General features: G+C 51.1%; 1 protein-coding gene across 1 annotated transcript; it reads right to left on the bottom strand.

The window, feature by feature from the left end:
• Positions 1-589: 589 nt before the first annotated feature.
• Positions 590-16,598, bottom strand: LOC102047190 (cholesterol 7-desaturase nvd-like). The gene is made up of 7 exons (XM_055720605.1): positions 16,286-16,598; positions 11,917-12,105; positions 9,186-9,364; positions 7,586-7,711; positions 7,220-7,339; positions 5,633-5,809; positions 590-4,238 (listed from the first exon to the last, which is right to left on the bottom strand). The coding sequence occupies exons 1-7, from the start codon at positions 16,596-16,598 to the stop codon at positions 4,077-4,079; spliced, it is 1,266 nt and encodes a 421-aa protein (XP_055576580.1). The 3' UTR covers positions 590-4,076.
• Between the last annotated feature and the right edge of the window lie 3,354 nt (positions 16,599-19,952).

Here is a 19,952-nt window from a genome sequence, read left to right as displayed (position 1 = left end):
TTATTAAAGAAAAAAAAAATCAAGGTGTTTAAATGTTGCTGTTTTTACAAGTCTGTTGCTGTCTGAATGGAAATATTCCACAAGAGAGGAGGAATAGTTCCACTTAGCTTCCAAACCAGCTGAGCGCTCCAGGCCAGAGCTCGGTTATTTGGAGATATCTTAGAGACATGTTTCTGCAACATTCTTTTCAGAGTTGATGCCAAGGCAGAAGACAAACTGTAACTGTAAGAAAGCATCCGTTGCTTGAGGATTTTCATGTCAGTGTTGTATTTATGGTTTTACAATAAAACAACCTTTAGGAAAAAAACAAAAATAGTGTCTGGGGTTTTCTATTTTTCAAGCACATGAATGGGATATCAGCCAGTGCCGAGTGTCTCGTGAAGAAGGAAAGCATCCGCTAAAGTGACCTAAAGCTCAGCAGCGGTCTCCCTGATGGACCTCATCAGCCGTGAAACTCTACAGTGGGCTTCTCCCTGCATCCCTTGTGCACCCAGAGCTCCCTAAAGCATTTTCCAGAGCATTTTCTGTCTCACACTTGGTTGGCAGTGCAGTGAACCTGCTCCTCTCTCGCCAGGGAGATTTTTGTACGTATCAGAGAGTGAACCGAGACTGCCGGGCCAGCTGGAGGGGTTTGCTGTGGTGTGACGCGGTCCATGTATTCACACCACCGGGACAGGTTCAGCTCGGCTGGCTTTTGTGCTGCTAGAGCAGTGCGAGCTGGTGCTGGGCAAGATAGTCTTAACTCACAGGTGCCGTGTTTCTGCCCGGTGTGGCCAGAGATTCTCACTTGTACCAGCAGATCCATCTGTCAACTTGCTTTCACCACAGGAGAAAGGCGTTTGGGCATTGAGCGGGCTTGGTCCTTTCCACCAGACCAGGTCCTGTATTTATGTTGATAGCCAGGATATGAAAGGGCACGGAAATCTTTGCTTGGAGGCTTTGCCAGTCTTGACTTACATCCAAAGTGTCTCCCAGGGTCGCAAGGATGCGATGGGGAGTGAGGACCACCGGCGGGTTTGCATGCAGGACTGCAGACTGGCTGATGCTGTCCGGAGCTCCGGGACCCACCTCCAGCTGAACCAGAGCAACCGGGGAGTTGTCCCGAGCGGAACAAATACATGGACCAGGGTTCAAAGGAGAAGACCAGACCTACCACCGGAAAATCCAAGGTACATTGTCCATCACCCTTCATGTATCCTTTTCTTTGACCTGTCTTGATACCCTCTGGGGTTTTCTAACCCTGCACCCACCCCCACAAAAAAATCCCAAACAAAATTGTTTGGGAATTGGAGTGTTTGTAGTGAATTTGTTAGCTGGGAAAAAACAACGCCCAAAGACACGGGATGATGATAGGTCTGGCAGTCGAATAAATTCCTGTCTAGTGGTCAAGTGTAAAGATAAACCACGGTAATAAACTACCAGAATATAATCGAATGGCTGTAGCTCTGCAGTAGATCTGATGTGAAAGTGGTTTCAGTAAATGGTCAGATAGATGCCCTCACATCCTATCCAGATGGGAGTTATGATTTATTTGAAAATCTATATATTTAAAGTGGATAATGTATCATCAAAAAGGCATAGAAGACTGGAGGACAATGCACCTTGGCATGCTGGCAAGTCTCCTGGCACTAAATTGTCCTTTTTTTGCTAGACCCATTTAAAAGGGTGAATAAGATTGCAAATGGAAACTTAAGCAGCTTAAGCTAATCCTGGTTTATTTCTCGATTCTCTAATTTCTGCCTTAACAGGACACAACTACTTTAGCCTTAGTAGTAAAGGAAATGGTAGCTCAGAATTCAGGCTATGCTGGAGGTGTCCCATAGTTTCCTCTAATTTCAGGAGGACTGGTGAATCTAGCAAAGCTAATTTTAAGTCACCATCTCTAATCTGGTCTTCAACAACTTGCGTGCCTTGGAGTTTTGTTCATCCTGAGATCCTGTATGTGGGATCACAGTGAGGGGTGGGGAGCAGCAGCCCCAGGAGTGTGGCAAGACCTCTGGGGGGGGAGGTGTGTGGCCACATGCCCCCTTGAATGTGTGGGAGAACGCTACACCTTGACCCATGCCATGTAACGTAACGTCTCTGTCCTGCCAGTTGCAGTTTCTGCCTCTTGCTGCTGCTCCATCACGCATCACCATGAGGGCAGCTGCTCCCTAGGGAACGGGGTGCTGGGAGCAGGGGGGGTCCCACCACCTCCAAGTGGGGTGGGCAGGGTTGGCCCAGAGGTCATGGCCAGGCTCAGCTGAGAGTCCAGATCATCAGGTAAGCTCACGGTGGTGAGGCAGGTCAGGGGTCAAGCTGGGAAGTCAGTCTGCAGCTTGGGATTGGGACCTGCTGAGGGTGGCCAGGGTCAGGCACAGCCAGCAGTCACTGGGCTGGCCCATGGTGATGGGACAGGGTGGAGGCCAAGGTGGGAATTGGTCTGTGGTCAGTGTAGATCAGCCAGGCATGGCACGTCTGCAGCTGAGTTGGAGACTTGCTACAGCGTAGCTCAGGACCAGGAGGGAAGGTCCAGAGCTGAGCTGAAATGGGGCTCCTGGGCTATGGGCAGGGAGTGGATGTACACCACAGGTGAGGTGGGTCAGGGCCACTAGAACAGTGTTCTCAGGTCCTTGAGAAGCTCAGCCTGTTGAGTTGGGCAATGCTCCTTGTCCAGGCTCCTGCTATCTCCACAAGTTCCTTGCTGGAGAGTCCCTGTGGCTCCTGAAGCAAGACGGCATGGGCCAGCTACAGAATCCCTTCTCCCGTGCAAAAACACCCCACAAAACAATGAAAACCAAACATGAGATCAGTTTGTAAAAAAATTTAATGGTGAAATATTGACAATGCAATAGCCAGGTGTGAATGGCAGAGGCGGTTTGCACAGTTATGTGGAATGCTGACAGGGTGGGTGATGGACTCAACAATGGCACGTTCCTGGTCCGAGTCCTGCTCTGGGTTAATGGTGAAGGAGGGACCAGAAGCCTCAGCAAAGTGCAGAATTCAAAAGACTGAGGCAAGTGTGCAGTGCAGGAGAACAGGAGCTGCCAGACTCCCAGGAGAGCCCCTGAGCTGAGCCTTCGCTCCTGCTGGCGCTTGGCACAGATAAACTGCCAGAGTCCTGCTAACCACGAGGCAGCTCTGCCTGTGGGGATTCAGGCTTCCCTAGGATGTGCAGCAAGGCAGAATTTAGCCCCTTGTAGCATAGAGCACGTAGGCACAAAGCACAGGAGGATCTAGACTAGTTTTTGTCTGATTTTCTGCCTGGTCTCCATGTGTTAGCTTCATTGCTGATCACCGTGACAGCGATACCTATGGTCTTGCCATGAGGCAAGCTTTTACAGCCAGCCACATACCCAAGGTACCGCTGGAATCCAGGGGCTACCAAGGCAGGATCTTATCCACATCTTTGACCTATAGAGTTGTCGGTCTACGTGATTTGGTCACCAGAATAGTCCCTCTTCTTCCCAACTAGGTGCGATAGCTCCATAAGGAATTGACTCATGCAAGAAAGAGCTCAGTAGGCTTGAGGAAGCCCACAGATATGGTAAGGGCATGGTGGGCACCTAAAACCCACACTGCCCTGCCTGCTGCCAGAGAGAAAGAAGACAGCGTATGTCTGTGGGCTTTGCAATCACACCTCTGATGGCACGTGGACATTGGCCAAGGCTCCCCTGAGAGCTGAAGCCTGCCCCAGCCGAGGTGATGGTGCAGAAGCAACAGCAGGCCTGGCTGGGGAAGGACGCATCAGGCGATAAAAGACCACACGGCAAGCTTTTCATATAACTACCCAAAACAACATCCACAGCAAGGGACAAGGGCACTTGAAGGGCCCTTCTGGCAATCGGAAGTTCATGCTCAGCTCAGGTGTTGCAGCACGGGTACAAGAGCAAGCACGTTACACCCTTTGAGCTTTGATGCCCTGACTGAGCACAGAAGGTAGAAGAGCATCACCAGGGCTCAGGCTCTCCTCCCCCCACCAAGTGCCAATGGTTGTTACATTGATCACGCCTGCCCAGCACCGCTGCCCACCAGCCAGCGTAGGCAGGAGCCCCTGGAGACCCCGTGACCACCTTCTGCAGTGGGTGGCAAGGTCCTCACCAGTCCAGGCCCTCCTTCTGCACCGGGAGCCTCGTGCTCTTCTGGCTGTAGAACTGGGCGTACCAGCGCCGGTGCTTCTGGATGCTGGAGTCCTCTCTGACCAGCAGTGGCTTGGGGAGGTACTGTTTGTTATTCCAGATGGTTATATCCCGCTCAAACTAGGGGGAAGAGGACGGTCTCATTCAGGTGAGGAAGCCGAGGCAGCAGTTTTGTGCCAGCTACCCGCACACTAGCTGTTTTTCAGCATTTCTCCCAAATGACCACTGTGGGACTGCTTGTGCTATTCGTAATCTGTAGTGCTACAGCTGGCAGATGTTTAGCCCATCGTAGCTCCCAAACAAGAAGCCACTTTCAGCTTAGTCTGCCCCTGTCACGGGAGATGCTGGAAAAGAAATGCATGTTGTGGAGGTAGGAGCTGCTCCACCTGAGATTTTTGATCTGTTGGGTAGCTCCAGCCAGCCAGGGCTTTATAAATTTAGCATCCACATCTTAAACTCCGCTCCGACACACATGCAGTAAGATGACGGAGTTTCCCTTTGTGAAGAAGTCTCTGCAGAAATAAGTGCTGCTCGTTCACATCAGTAAGAAGCAAAACACTAAGCCAGCATTTATGGAGTGTGAGCTAGCACAGCTTGGGCTGGTTTGGGGTAGGTTTCTGGCATCTGAAAACCACCTTTTGGCAATTTCTGCTTTGGTACCAGTGAAATTCTCCCTGGCGAGACCAGTTTCCAAGCTTTGACCCATGACAGAAGGGAATGGCATGAACCCTTCTGACTGCTTGAAAGGGAGTTAGAGGGATGACAATCAGACTGACTGTGCCAGCTGATGTAACAAGGAGCAACAGCTACAGAGGGCAGGTTGAGACGTTTAAAATGGACATTGCAAATAAAACCTGATATGGGCAGAGCAATAGTGGGATCGGTCTCCAAAGGAGCTGGAGGGATGGGAGTGTTCTCCAGGGGAGGCCTTCAAGGCTGTGCTTGACCCAAGTTTGGCAATAGGCTTGCCCCAGCTGGGTTGCTGGAGACCTCCAGAGGGACCTGTCACCACTTCCATGAATCCCTGTGGTAAGGGCCTGGACACCCTCTGTCAGGAGGGGTAAGAATTGCCAAACGTCATGATCATTTAACAACAGAAGCATTTCTTGGGCACAGTTGTCACCCAAGGAGATACGATGATCTTAAAGCACCAGCCTGGGATGCAGGAGATCTGGATGCAGCTATTAGTTCCCTCGAAGACTTCCTGCAGCTTGGGAGAGGCTGCCTAATCCTTCTGCCTTAGTGCCCTATCCACAGGAGAGGGGTAGCACCTCCCTGCTACCCTCGACAGATGACCCACTGAAGGGACCCTCTTTACTAAAACTCCAGTTTAGTTCTCTGGGCTACTGAAAACGCAAGATCATAGCAAGCACTGAAAGGCTCTCACCCACGAGTGCTTTGCTCCCCCATATATCTGAGCCCACGTGGGCAACTGCCTTTCCTGCTCACATCTCCGAGCCACCAGGCTCCAGGGAATGACCTGGGGCTGCTCCTCACCAGTACGCACTCCTTACCTGTATGCACTCTGCTCTCAGGATGAACTTGGGGATTATGGCTGGTATGTTCTTCTGGTAGTAGATTTTGTGAACAACATTCTGCAGGAGAGGCTCCAGGGGAGTCACCGTCTGCAGGATGACCCCACGGCCCAGGAAAGCGTGTTCAAAGATCAGGAAAACCAGCCCTGGCCCCACCTGCAGAGCAACAGAGCAGCCTCAGGGAAAAGCCCCGGATGGTTCAGCAACTCCCACAGCTTGAGATGTCACCTAGACCATGCTTAAGCGCCCCTTTGCTCTGTCTTTTCACCAGATCATAGGCACAAAGTCAAGCTGCACCTGGGGGCCATGAGTCACAGGCTCTTTGCTGTGGCCCCATGGGAATTCATGAGGGTTTACAGTGCTTTTCTGCTCCCCAAAAGTTTAAAAGCTAATCTTGTAGGAAACGCTGCAAATTTGCACTTGGTCTTGTTCATCACTGAATTACCTTCAGGTCATGAACAGTCTTATCGGATTGTTGATGCCAGTCCAGGGCTCTGACCTCAGCAGCAGCAATTGCAATACAATACGGAGGTACTACAGCATCCCCACTCCTGCTCTGTCTTTCTCCTTTGCAGCTACCACAGTCACATCAGGTTTTAGCTGAAATCAGGTTCAGCTTTTTATCTTGCATGACATAAAGTACTTGCTCTGTGCCCTTTAACCTGCATCCAGTCAAGCAGATGCATGGTCATACACTTGGTTGTTTGAAGCAGTGCAGGTACTGCTGGATTGTTCAGCTGCTTTATTTACTACTCCTCTAACATTTGGTTGGGTACAAACTCTTTGTAAGGTTATTTTAATGTCTTTTTTCTCCTGTTCATTGATAACTGTGCTAAGTAGCACAGATCTAAAAACTGAACAGAGATACAATCAACAAGCACTTTGTGATAATTCCCTAATTACACTGAGATCTATCCCTTAATGAAAGTTTTGTATCAGGACTTGTTTTGTTTGTTTTTGTCAAAAGAAAAGAACAACTTTTGCTGTTGTTCTGGGTTTGTAATACGGGAGTAGGTCAAATGCCTTCAAAACTCTACTAGAACGAGGTTACTAGTTTTATCAGGCAAACTTAGCATTTCATCAAAAAAAAACCCACAACCAAAAATAAAAGTGAGACGATCTAGTCCCCACTGATGCGTGGCGTTATTTCTGTTTTCCTACAGTTCTTTATGAGTCTGTGTCAGCTATTTTATTATCTCATTCAGGACCAATCTTGGGCTACTAAACACTCTGTTTCCAATTGCCTTTCCCAGGCATTTTCACTGTGGACCGAAAAGGTCCACACTTTATTGCAAAGAGCTGTGACCATGTGGTGGGAAGGTCCCTCAGGATTGTCACCAGTGTCTTCTGAGGTACCAGCTTGTTTTTTTCTAGTTATTCCATGGGCACAGCAGCCCTTACGAACCCCCAGTTTCCCCTGTGCTGCCCGGCTGTGGAGCAGCCCCAGTGCCACTGTGTGGTTTTTGGCCCGTGTGTCTGACGCCCTTGGTAGGAAAGGCAAGGACTCAGCCTTCTGGCTGGCAAAGCCCTTCAGCTCAGGGTGCTGGTCACCAGCATGGGACATACCTGCCGGACTGAAACCGTCAAATCCAGCAAGGAGATGTGCTTCCCGAAGATGGTTGCCTTGTGCTGGAGCAGCAGCCGGGAGCAATGCTCGCTGGGCTCTGGCTCTGCCTGCCACTCCGCCTGCAGGGGTGGAGAAGGATCAGTGGCACTGGGGTGGTGACAAGAGCTGGCTGTGACAACCATCTATAGGTGAGCACAGATGAGGGAACGCAGCTAAAACCCTCACAGATACAGAAGAGACCGGACCTGAGGATGGGGGGATGCAGCAGAGGGGGTGAGGTGGGACTGGTGCTTTGGGGCAGAAAGGGGGCCTGGGTTGAAAGGCTTCGACCCCTGCCTGGTGGCTGAGGGGAGTCAGGCTCTTACCTTCCAGATGTGCTTCATAAAAGCCCACACCTTGGCCCGTATGTATCTCAGATCAGATCCACCCAGAACAGCTGGTCCATGGAGAAAAAACAGGTGAGCCACATCAGCCGCATTCTCGGGGATCTCCTGCCATGGGGGAACAATTTGCCGTCGGCGGGAGCTAATGGGGGTGTGAGCTGCCTGTACATAACAGCAGCATCGCAACGGCACCGGTGTGACTGCAGCAGTGACGGCAGCACAGCCAGGGCACAGCCGTGATGCTCGCAGGGGCCTGACACAGCAAGAGGCAACCAAGTGCATGGGAGAAGAGGCCTCGGCACAGACCGACCCGGGACCAGCTCTTAACTCATGCACAGGAATAATTTAAACATGGCGCTCAGAAAATTCAGAGTTCATTTTAAGCTCGCAGAAGGCCATGCGTGTTAACTCCTGCAGCTGCACAAGCTGCGACACCACATAATTCCCCTCGACCCCGTAATAATTGCAAGGAATAAAGCCTGTTTGTGCTCCTAGACTAGTTTTCACATACTTTAAACCTGTAAACACCACCAGCTTGCCCACAATATGTCACTTTTCGAGAAGTTTTAACTGTGTTCTTACTCAAATACACCAGCTTTCCACCAGCTCAGCAAGCAGCACAGGCTGACCCCAGTATAAACCTATGTACTGTGGCTTGCACTAAAAAGCAGACATGAAATATTACCGTCAGGTCATCAATCTCCCACATTCTCCCCGCTGCTCACAACTCCTCTGCGCACTCCCTGAGCTGTATCTCCCATGTCTCATGCACCTTCTTCATTTCTTCTCCCAATTCTCCAACCCTTTCTAGCCCCATCCATCGCGGTTTTGTCAGTAGGCGGGTGCTGCCTTCTGAGAGAGGTGCACTCTAGATTAAGGGTCATTTTTGTTCGCTGATTTTTATGAACAGAAATGTTCTGCTCAATGGCAAGCCTAGAAAATATCTCCCAAGGACCTCCAGGGACTGCCCAGTCTCCAAACTGCTGCTGTCTCCCATCACTCTCCTGGAGGACCCTCCACCGGCGGCCGCCCCACACCCCTCAAGGTCCACGGCTGTGGCCCCTTCTGTACAGCGCCACAAACTGTTCCCCTTTTCTGGGCTCATTTCTACTGGGAAGCGATGGAGGCAACAGCCGTTTTGTTCTCTGTGGCAAGTCTGTCACCATATGATGGTGATTGTGAAGATGAACAGCAAAATAACTGTGTGTTTCCCTTCCAGTGATTGATGAAAAGCCTCCTGACACTAAGTGCTGCAATTCTTAAAGAATCCTTTTTTTTTAAATTACACCAGTTATGAGTCAAAGCAAATTAACAGGTCCCTTTTAAGTACCCAGAACATCTGTTCTCTACTGGAGAAGCTCATGATCAGTGTTTGGGGAACATATGCCACATTCTGGATACATGGTGCAGGGGGGTATTTCTAGGTCTGGGATCTGCCAGCAGCAGCGATGACACTGAGCACAGGCAGGGCCTGGTCCATTGGGAGGGGATGTCCCTGGGTGGGTTAACTGGGAGGGGATGTCCCTGAACTAGACTACAGGAGAGGACCCAGGCGTGGCTGTGGAGGGACTGGGCTCCCTACCTGGATGTGCGCATCAACAAAGTGCTCCGTCTGCCCACGGAACACCCACTCTCTGGTGGTGATCTCCTGCTGCTCGGGCACTGCCCACGTTGGACCAACTCCTTCACAGTGGTACCAGACCATCAGCATCCCATTCACCTCGCAGGACGGCCAGGTCCGGACCCTCGCAAAATCTGGCACTGCGGAGGGCAGAAAGGAATCTGTTAAAAGTGGCACCTCCAAGGATGACGCTGGCACCAGGGGTTACCTCCTCCTGAACCATGGCTCAGAGATGCCTTCATGGGATAGAGATTCTGGTAGCACAGACTCTCCGGTGACACTTTTCCAGCTTTCAGGCTGCTGAAGGAGGACAACAGCTTCTGAAGATCACAGAAGAGAGTTTTCTTAAATCAGTTGTATTTCACTTGAGTGTTTTGCATGAGGTTTTTAGGGAAAAAACATGGCTGGATGCTTTACAGACTCATTCACTAGGCTTAAAGCTGCTCAAATAAGTGAACGTGTGCTGTATCCATGGACCCTCCTCAAGTTTCAATGAGCTAAAAGGAGATGCTTTTAGTTACAGATGTGCAGAGAGTAGAAGCCATCTCTACATCTCAAGTTCAAATCATTGTCTGTTACAATACTGCACTATCTATCGTGTGTTGCTTTAAGAATAGATCTGTACTCTTTCCAGTGAAACTAATTTTGGCATTTATATTTACCCAATTGTCAGAAAACATAGCTTCTACTGGCCTGGAAGGCTTTTCTCTTCATTACTTTTTTTCTAATTTGCAAACAAGTACAGAGGATAGCACTGCCTTATTATTCAGCCTTGCACAGTCACATGGGAGGTGCAATAACAGGAGGAATTATGTTCCCTTTCAGTCAACGAATATCAGAGGGGGCAGGAGGAAACCATCACTGCAATTCCCAATTGAAAAAATCTGGTGCTTTGGGTGGAATGCATCTCATCAAATTCTAAAGAGGGTTTCACCTACCCCCCACAGAGAATCACAGAATCTTTTAGGCTGAAAAAGACCTTTAAGATCATAGAGTCCAACTGTTAACCCAGGACGGCCGAGCCCACCACTCAACCATGCCCCTAAGCACCACATCTACACATCTTTTAAACACCTCCAGGGATGGTGATTCCACCACCTCCCTAGACAGCCTGTTCCAATGCTCGACAACCCTTTCAGTGCAGAATTTTTTCCTAATATCTGATCTAAACCTCCCCTGGTGCAACTTGAGGCTGTTTCCTCTTGTCCTGTCGCTTGTTACCTGGGGGAAGAGACCGACCCCCCCTGCCTACAGCCCCTGTCAGGGAGCTGCAGAGAGCCAGAAGGTCCCCCCTGAGCCCCCTCCCCTCCAGGCTGAACACACCCAGTTCCCCCAGCCACCCCCCATCAGCCTGGTGCTCCAGCCCCCTCCCCAGCTGCATCAAGCACCACACCGTGTTGGTCCCCTGCAAGCCCAGTGCTGGAGGAGCTGCTCATCCCAGCTCTCCAAAATCCCCCTCTGTCAAAGTGACCTGCACGAGCACAGATGGCTTTTAAATCTGTTTAAATCAACCTGACCCATTTGGGCTGTATGGGAGCAGGGCAGCTGCCTGCAGTTTCGGGTTTTTTAGTAACTACAGATAACAATGCCTCTGAATACAGCCATTTCAGATGAAACAATGCATCTTGGCAAGCATTTGCCTATGTCCAGAATATTCGTTCTGATTTTGTGATGAAACGCATCATCGCTCATTACTTGGAACCAAATTTTCATCTGAATGCAGTTCCTGACTGGGTATGCATGGGGGAAAAAAAAAACAAACCAGTATTAATCTTTTTTTCTGAAAATTGCACACACACAGAAAAGGCATTGTTCTTTGGTGAGATCTATAAGTTGTTTACCTTACCTGTATAGATTGAATGTTTCTGTCACTTTGGGAAGAATAGTCTGTTCAGTAGACTGACTTTTGCTGCTAATCAAAAGCTGTTTCATTGCTATCCCAATCAATCCCAATCAAAGAAAGCTGAACTTCTCAGGAAAATAACTAAGAAGCACAAGCCAAAGCAAAACTTGAGGTAAGTCTGTTTGCTGGTTTCAGCCACATCTAGAATTGGTGATTTAAACTAATCAGTGCAGCCAGATCAAGTAATTGTTACATGTGAACTGTAAGTAGGATATTCTTCCTACACAGTCAACGCAAACCATATCTAAAAGGTAGGTTATGTGAAGAGCTTTCCTGGATTCCAACCAAAAGTTCCCTTCAAGCCTTAGAAGGAGAAAAAATTGCCATTGAGAGACTATTTCATCCTGCTAATGTGACAGATTTAAGCACTGATGTGGTATAAACTGTCACTATGGAGTACAGGATCATTTCTGAAACCCAAGAGCTTCTGAGGATCCACCCCTGCTGGTGCAACACACGACTCAGACTTAAAAAAAAAAAAAAAAAGTATCTTCTTTTACACCCTGCTTGCTGAATGCAGGAGCTGTAGGACTGACAGAACCAAACAGGGTGGTTCTTTAATTAGGCTGAAATCCCAGTTATCATCTCACATAGGAAAGGGCACTGCAGCGTTACGCCCCAACACTGACAACCCAGGAGGAAAATAAGGGTGCTGCATGAAATAGGGGAGCAGAATGGAGGGTGAGTTATTGTAAAGACAACTTTTCCTTAACGAAGTAGCTTTTAACAAGGACACATGGGGCACAACCATTTTGGCAGCTGCTTTCTGCGGGTGTGGGGGATGTTCACCTTTTCCAGCATATGGGATGCTGATGCATTTTCCATCTTCTCCTTGAAACCGCCAGCCGTGGAACGGGCATTCGATGCAATTGCCCACGACGCGCCCGCCGGCAGCGAGGCTGGCCCCGAGGTGAGGGCAGTAAGTGTCGACCACGTAGGCTTGGCCATCCTGGGTGCGAAACACAGCGAGATGTTCTCCTGCAGAAATAGGAGTTCATGGAGCTGTAAAAACAACATCCCCAGGTGATGGGGGTCAGGCGAGACACACAGTGCTCGGCCCCTTCTAAACAGGCGACACTGACTGGTGCTTTTACCCACCGTGGCAGGCATCTGCCTGTGTCAAGACATGCAAAAAGATCTTGCTAAAAATTAATACTGGAGGGTTTCTTCCCTTTCGAGCAGAGTATCAGTGGCAGGACAGGAATAGGGTTGCTCTGGAGAGGTTGTTTAACCACGAGATGGCACCAGGCAGCTGCCAGAGCTGGTGCTGCTGCCCAGGCTGCGGGCAGGGGGGCAAGGCAGGCTGCAGGCAGGAGGCATCTGCTGGCTGCCAAAAGGGCCATGCAAAATCGGCCTGGCAGCTGCTGGAGCAAGAGTCCAGGGTGTGCTGGCTGCCCGGGTTTAAAAGACACCCCAGAGCAGCAAGCCAGTCCATCACACCCTGCGTTTCGTGTTTTTCAGGCAGCACGTTGGCACCCTGCAGAGCCGGGCAGCTGCCCAGTGTCCCAAGGGATCTGCTGTAGCACAGAAAGGTCCATGCTGAAGGACATTGCCTTGCTCCAGGCAGGAGGAGCATAGTTTCTCCTGGCCACCTCTAAACCCTCATGGCTTTGACCCTCAGCCCTGGTTTTTAAGCTCTCAGAGGCCGTTTCAGCCGCAGGATAAAAGGTGCCTTCACAAAAATGTTTAAAGATTTAGGATGCTTCCCCTGCTTAGGGAGAGGTACACAGAGAGCAGCAACCGCTGCATTTAAGGGGAGCTCCATTTCCATCCCTTTGCCCAAGAGGTGTAGAGGAGAGCGCACAGGCTCAAACATTTCAGGAATCTCTGGTAATGATAGCTGGAAGGAGAAGCCCTTTGTCTGTTTGCTCTTGAACTCTGAGCACCCTCCACGCAGCAGCTCAGCAGCAAATCCCTTCCTCAGGCAGCATGGCCTGGTACCAGGACACCTCCTTGGGAAAAGGGAGTTTTCTGGAGAAGCGAGGGGAAGCCCCTGACTCTGCCCTGCTCCATGCAGGGAGCCGAGGCGCTGCTGGGGTGGCTGGGGCTGCATTGCCCTGGCACTCAGGCTTGCTTTCCCCCACTCCTGGGCCTGATTCCTTGTGCTCCCTGAAGCAATGTGAGGTTTTTCCTGCTGGGATCTGTCCCTGCCCAGCTCTAGGATCGCCCTCTCCCTCTCCACCCCCAGGGTGACACCAGGTTAGGTGAGCAAAGACTTATGAAGATGGAGAGAGGCACAATATCTGGGCTATAGCCACATGGCACTGCTCCACCCAGCTGTGCAAGGCAACCACAGCTGGATGGCATGCCACAGCTCTTTTAACTAAATGCTCATCCTGGAGGGATTGAATAGGTTCCAGGTGCTTTCCTGGCCTGGCATAGACTGCTCCAAGGGTGCTGTGGCACTGCAGACCTGCCAGCACCTGCATCCCTGCCAGCACCTCAGAGGAGAGGGGCTGCTCACGGCTGGCCTGAGCTGGAAGTGAAGCCAGACCTGCTCCAGTGTCCCCTCGTCCTGGTTGGAAGGGGCCACAGCTGGTCAGGGAGTGCAGAAGCACTTGAGTGCTGTTAGCACCAATGTGGCCACTGAGTTACAGGCCAGGTCCTCTCTACTATACTGTGCTTCCAGCTATGCGTATCTCTATTCATATTTCATCAGCCTGTGAAATCTGATCATTAATGCAGTTGCTGTAACTTAAAGCTCACCTAGTGAGAAAGAAGACCAAACTAAACTCTGAGAGCCAAGTTCTGTCTGTATTTTCCCAGACAGCCATGCTGATGACAAGTGACACAGCGTGAGTTATCCCACCCAAACCCACTTTCCTTGATCAAAGTCTTGCAGTCTGAGCAAAGAAAAGAAAATCCTACAAACCTGCCCAGCCTTCGAGCCTAGGAAGGATTATTTCTGGTGTCTGGCAGAGATGAGTTGTACTCCAGCACCTGGAGATCCCTCCTCACCCAGGACACCTGGCTGTGTTGTCCCTGCAGTCTTTCTGGAAGGCTCCCACACAGCTGCTGGCAGCAGGTACAGGGGAGTAGAGGCACCAGAGTTGCAGGTCCTTCCCCCTGCCCCAGGTAACAGGGATCCATTCTGAAACATCAGCATTTTCTTCTGCCTCTAACCTGCCTCTCTACCCAACCCGAGGCTCAGGGCAAAAGGGGGAAGGCAGGGAAAGTGTTTCTGCCTGTTGCTGGAGGTGTTGCAAGCTCACCAGGAGCAGCTTCAGTGTAGCAACACAGAGGAGCAACCTCGGATGGGTCACACCAGAGTCTGGAGCCTAGGAGGTCCCAGCCACATGCCCCCGGGAGCAGCCCTGCAGCCTGGTGCTTTGCCCACCAAAGTTTTAAGAGAGTTTTACTCCAAGAAGATCTCACCACTAGGGTTTTCCTTCACACAGGCAGCCTGGAGCAATCCTGCCTTGATGATCTGAAGCAGTGCCCATGGCCAGACCCTTGCTGGACTGTCCAAAAACCTCACTGAGGACTCTTGAGTGAGTTCTGCTTTTGCTTCCAGACTTCGCACTCTGGAGCCTGCAGAACCAGAGGAAAAGCTGATCTTTGCTCTGGCTTGCACATCAAATCTGATGTCTCTCCACCTGGGAGGACAGTACCCTGCCCTAAGACATGCTGAAAAACTGTTGCAGGTGAATACTGGAGCATTAACAGCCACACACTGATGTTTTCCTATTAAATTACCCTATTTCTTTTGTGGAAAACAAGCAGCAGTTGTAGCAAGAATAGCACATGGGACATGAGACCCAAGGCCCCTGTGCAATTCTGGGCACTTGTCTGGGAACACAGAGTCTGGGAGAGAGCAGCTCACAGGACCTGCTCTGGGGCTTCCCTGCAGCAAGCACCCAAACAGCAGTGCCGCCTGGTGCCCCACAGACCACAGCAGCCTCACACCACTTCCGCAATGCGGGACAGAACGTGGCGCTCCTGCGTGCTCAGTGCCGTGTTTTGGAAGGTGTCTTACCCCAAAGGATGAGTCTTGCAGGGACTGAGCCAAGCAATTTTCATCCTTTCGTCTCCTCTGGCTTGCTGCCTCTGGAATAGGGCTGTATTTCCAGGCTATGCTCAGACTCCAAAATAAACTAGACACCCACAAACCTGGAGGCTGCAGGTTGTTTAACTGTCTTCTTCCCTGGTAATCTTCTTGGCACCTATGCACTACTGTTAGTCTGCCACTAGAAGTGATTTTACCTGCTCATTTCAGCCAGACCTAGAGGACTGGGTGCCAGGAACCAGGCTTCAGGCAGGCAACCAAGGGACCTGTAACAGACGGGGGGGGGGACGACACACACGGACTCTCCAGGACAGCTATATTGGATTACATAGGTCCCGTTAACCAAAAAACCCCAACAAACCCAAACAACTCAACAGAAGAGGGTGGCTCTGGAAAACAGAAACCCTCACACACCTTCACCACTAAATCGGAGGGTTTTCCATGCAGAAACATCACTTCTGATGAGAAAGGCACCAGCACAAGTCCAAAGCCATCTTCAAGGCAAAAGGACCCTGGGTAAGCACAGCACCCCTCTGGATGTGGTGGTGAGGCCCCATCCCGATCTCCCCAGGGCATGGGGAGCTGCAGGCAGCAATGCCTGGGAGGAGAGCACAGGCAGGGAGATGCTGCGGTGCCGGAGCAAGAAGCCCAGAGAGGGGTGCCCTGCCCACTCCCGGAGAGCCTGTGCCGTGATGTCCCCAGTGCCCCAGAAATGCCTGTGCAAAAGCCCAGCCTGTGACACCCTTGGTGCCCCTATGTGGGTGCTGGCTCAGCTGCCCTGAAAGGGATGCCCAGGCAGAGTTTTCCCGGTGCTGGAGCAGAGCCCCCAGGCAGGGGTGCCATGCGCACTGGCAGGGAGCCCAGACAGGAATACTGCTGGGCCCCCCCATGGGCACCAGCCGGGATGCCCCAGTGCCTCAGCAGGGTACCCAGGCTGAGGTGCTTCAGCGCCCTGGCAAGGATATCCATGTGAATGTCCCAGTGCCTCAATGGGGATGTCTGGGCGGGGATGTGCCTGTGCCCCAGCAAGGATGCCCGGGCAGCGATGTGCCGGTGCACACCTTGATGCCTCAGCAGGGGTGACCGGGCAGGGATGGCCGTGGGGAGGCAGGGATGCCCGGCGGGGGTCGGGGTGCGGCGGCTGGCACTCACCGAGCAGTGCGAGGCTGCGGACGGCGCCGCGGGGCAGCTGCGCGGAGTCGAGCAGGCGGTACCAGCCGTTGGGGTACGGCGGCGGCAGCGCCCCGGGCCGGCGGGGGGGGCGAGCAGCCCGGCCGCGGCTCAGCCGGGGGGCCGGCAGGTAGCCCACCTGCCCGGGGCCGCGCCGCAGCGCCAGCGGCCGGGAGCAGCCCAGCAGCAGCAGCAGGACGAGGAGGAAGAAGATGAAGAGCGGCGCCCCACACCCCAGCGCCCCATGCCCCGGCACCCCCAGCAGCAGTGCCCCGCCGCACCAGCCGCCCTCCATAGCGCGCCCGGCCCCGGCCCCGCCGCTGCCCCTTATAGCGCGGCGGCCCCGCCCGGGGAGGTGCCGGCGGGAGGGATGCAGCAATTAAAACAGGAAAGAACTTGAAAACCAGAGGGTGTTAATCAACACTTGCAAACAGTAAGCGAGACATGGCCTTGGGAGAAGGAATAAACACATTAAATACAGCAAGCTAAGAAATGACAGGCTCAAGGAGAACCAAATGCTTAATAAGACCAAACAAAATTACTTGACCTGTGTGTGAACAGTCCTAATTAGCGCACTAAAAGATCCACCCTCGAGTAAAGTAAAGCCCCTGCTACCAAAGCCCATCCCCACAGAATATGCTGTGATAGATACAGAAGGAAGAAATTATAAGATAGGATGATTTTACCATAAGATAAGGTGATAAGAAGGCGTGCTGTGCCTTTAAATGGAGACGAAGCTTGTAAGAACCAGTGAAAATTAAGTGCGGCTAATGCTAATTGCAAACAAATGTTCAAGGTGTATCAAGTGTTTTGCCATGTGTTGAAAGCTGTGCTGGCTCTGTGGATTTACCACCTCGCACCCACCTCTGTGCAGGACCCAGTAAATAAATATCTGGGCTCTGTGTGTGGCTTGGCTCTCGGGCACTGTCTGGCGAACCCAGAGCTGGGATAACAGGCTGGGGAGGGTGGGACCCCTACCCCGGGGACCCCCTGGGCATCCCTGGCTGCTCCCCAGAGCACAGCGGGTCCCCTCTGCTTGGCCCTGGAGCTGCAACCCAGCACAGCCCCACGCTCAGCAGAGGGGGTCAGGGGGTGAGGGGGGGTTGCTTTGTCTGGGGAGAGGGAGGCAAACTGGGGAGAGGTGGACTGCAGCCTGCTTGGGGTTATGGAGCAGAGGGAGCCAGGGGCTTCTCCAAGATGCACAGCAAAAAGGCACCGAGCCCAAGCTGCAGCAAAGGGAACTCCACTTGCACCTAGACAGAAATAATGATTCCGTGAAAGAGCAGTCTTAAATCCAGTAGGGACATTACTTAGATCCATAAATACCCCAGCACCCTCCTGAGCTGCTATCCTGGGCTTTGGAAAGGGGAGCCTTGTGCTGGGGCTGGCTTTGACATTGGGACCCTGACAGGTCTCTCAAAGTTCAAGAGCAGCTCAGAGAGACGCCAGCACAGAAAACAGGCGTAATGAGGGACTTGGATCCCCTCCACACAGAGAGGATAAATCAGGACAAATCCAGCGCTGGGCTATTTGAACATGAGGCAGAAAGGGAACACTTGATTTAGTCAGAAGAATTGCCCAGGTTGAGGAGGTAACAGTAGTGAAGCCGCCTGTCAGGTAGATACAGTCAGGGGTTTCTAGGAGAAGCAGCAACCCCAAATACCCACCACAGTACTGAAGAACTGGAAAGGGAAAAGTACACAGAAATGGAGCATCTGGCTGTAGCAAATGGAGCAGCTAAAAGGGTGAACTCAGGGGGAATTGCTTGAAGACCTCATGTGAAAGGTTCAGGTAAATATATCTATGACCTATTGGAAACCTGTTCTAGGAGAAGAATGCCAGCATAGTTACACTGAACACCAGAGTTGGAGACAAACAGATATCCCTCAGAGAGGGACAGGCTGCGAGTCCTGTCTGAGCGGGGGAAAGGGAGAAAGCAGCAACTCTGGCAAGTGAAGTATCAAGTCAAAATAAGGCAGGACAAAGGGATTTTCAAAAGCGACTTACTAAGGGCATAAAAGCACATAACAAATACATCCGTCACACAAAACCACAGACTTGACGGGTGGTTCGGGGACGGGCAGACCAATAAGTCTCAGTACTGCACACAGCAAATCCATTAGACACTGCAGTGAAGGGGTTGAGAGGCACAGGAATGAAAGTGCTCTGTTGAGGAAAAGTCAGCACCCCGTTTGCACAGAGAAGTCACATCTCGCAAACAGATCTGAGGAGTCAGCAAACAGGTGAACAAGTTCATGCTTTGTTCACTTGGCTTTTCAAGACACTTCCTCTAAGGTAAGTTGCAAAAGGTCCTTAAATCATCCTGAAGTAACAGGGGGGACCTCACTCCTTTGAGGAGAAAACTGAGCCAAGGAAAAGCAATAGATGCTCAGCTGTTACAACAGAGAGTAGTATGCATTTATTTCTGCAGAACCTGGGAAATGGAATAAACAGGTGTCCAAATCATCTGATTAACGTGATTCTAAATTATTCACTATGGTGAAATGTAAAGTTGACTGTGAACTACTGCAAAAGAATCCTTACAAATCTCTCAGTGACTGGCAGGCAAACAGCAGTGTCTGCCACTGAAATGTAACGCATGTGGCGAAGACCCGCAGGAGACTGTTAGCTGTTAATTGGCACTCAGAAAGACATCTGAGCGTTCCTCGACTTGGTCCATGAATACATCTGCTTACTGGTCCACGCTGCTCAAAAAGACAATTGTAATGTTAGTAATAATTAGTATTAATGCTGTTGTAGGCATGATGATCTAAGCGTATAAAAGAAGCAAGGTCCATAGAGGACAATGATATTTTCTATTAGATGAGCTGATACAGCTGGAAAAAAAGCTGACAAGCTTTCAGGCGTAATAGCTCTCCTTTGAAAATAATTAGGAATGTAACTGGGACCAGAGCAAAAAATGATCTGCACAAGTTTGGTCTACTGCAAGGTGCATGTAATGGTGGCCACCTCACCTTGCATGGAGTAAACCTGGAGAAGAAACAGGGAAAGGAGGATAGTGATCAGACGCGGGGAGTAGCGTGAACAGAATAGACTTGAAGTCTTAAAAATCAGAAGGTGAATTTCCCCCTCTGTTACTAGTCACTGAACTAGGTGGGGCTTTGTTCTAGCACTTTCCTTTTAAGCTCATATTTGACCCCCTTTCCAAGTTTGAAGGAATTTATGGGTGGGCAGAGCTCGGTCAAGCAGGAGGGAAAATGAAAGGACAAATGGGGACAACGGGAGCTTGTATGTAGCTTTGTTACATAAACCCAGCAGCAATAACTACCTCAACGGCGAGGAAGGGCTCAGTCCAAGAACTGGTTGGCCAGAGCTTTTATGAATGCTCACTCCATTGCTCTGCACTTTTTCTGCTGCTACCTTAAACATCTTTCTTCCAAGACATCTTACAGGTGCAAACTACAGGGTGAGGACACCCCCAGCATCAGGGGTGCATCCCCTGATGGAGCGTTCACCACCACTGATGAAGCATCAAGGGTTACTCAGGGCACATCTGGCATGGCACTGCGGGGACCTCTGCTTCTCTGGGCATGGGCTGGGGCAGGGAACAGAAGAGAAACAGCCCTTGATGTACGACGGCTGCCCAGAAGCCCTGGGTGTTAGAGACTGGGTGCAAGAGGCATTTACA

This window comes from Falco cherrug, chromosome 9 (genome assembly GCF_023634085.1).
Source record: "Falco cherrug isolate bFalChe1 chromosome 9, bFalChe1.pri, whole genome shotgun sequence".
Lineage (NCBI taxonomy): Eukaryota > Metazoa > Chordata > Aves > Falconiformes > Falconidae > Falco > Falco cherrug.
This window is presented reverse-complemented; position numbering and strand designations above follow the sequence as displayed.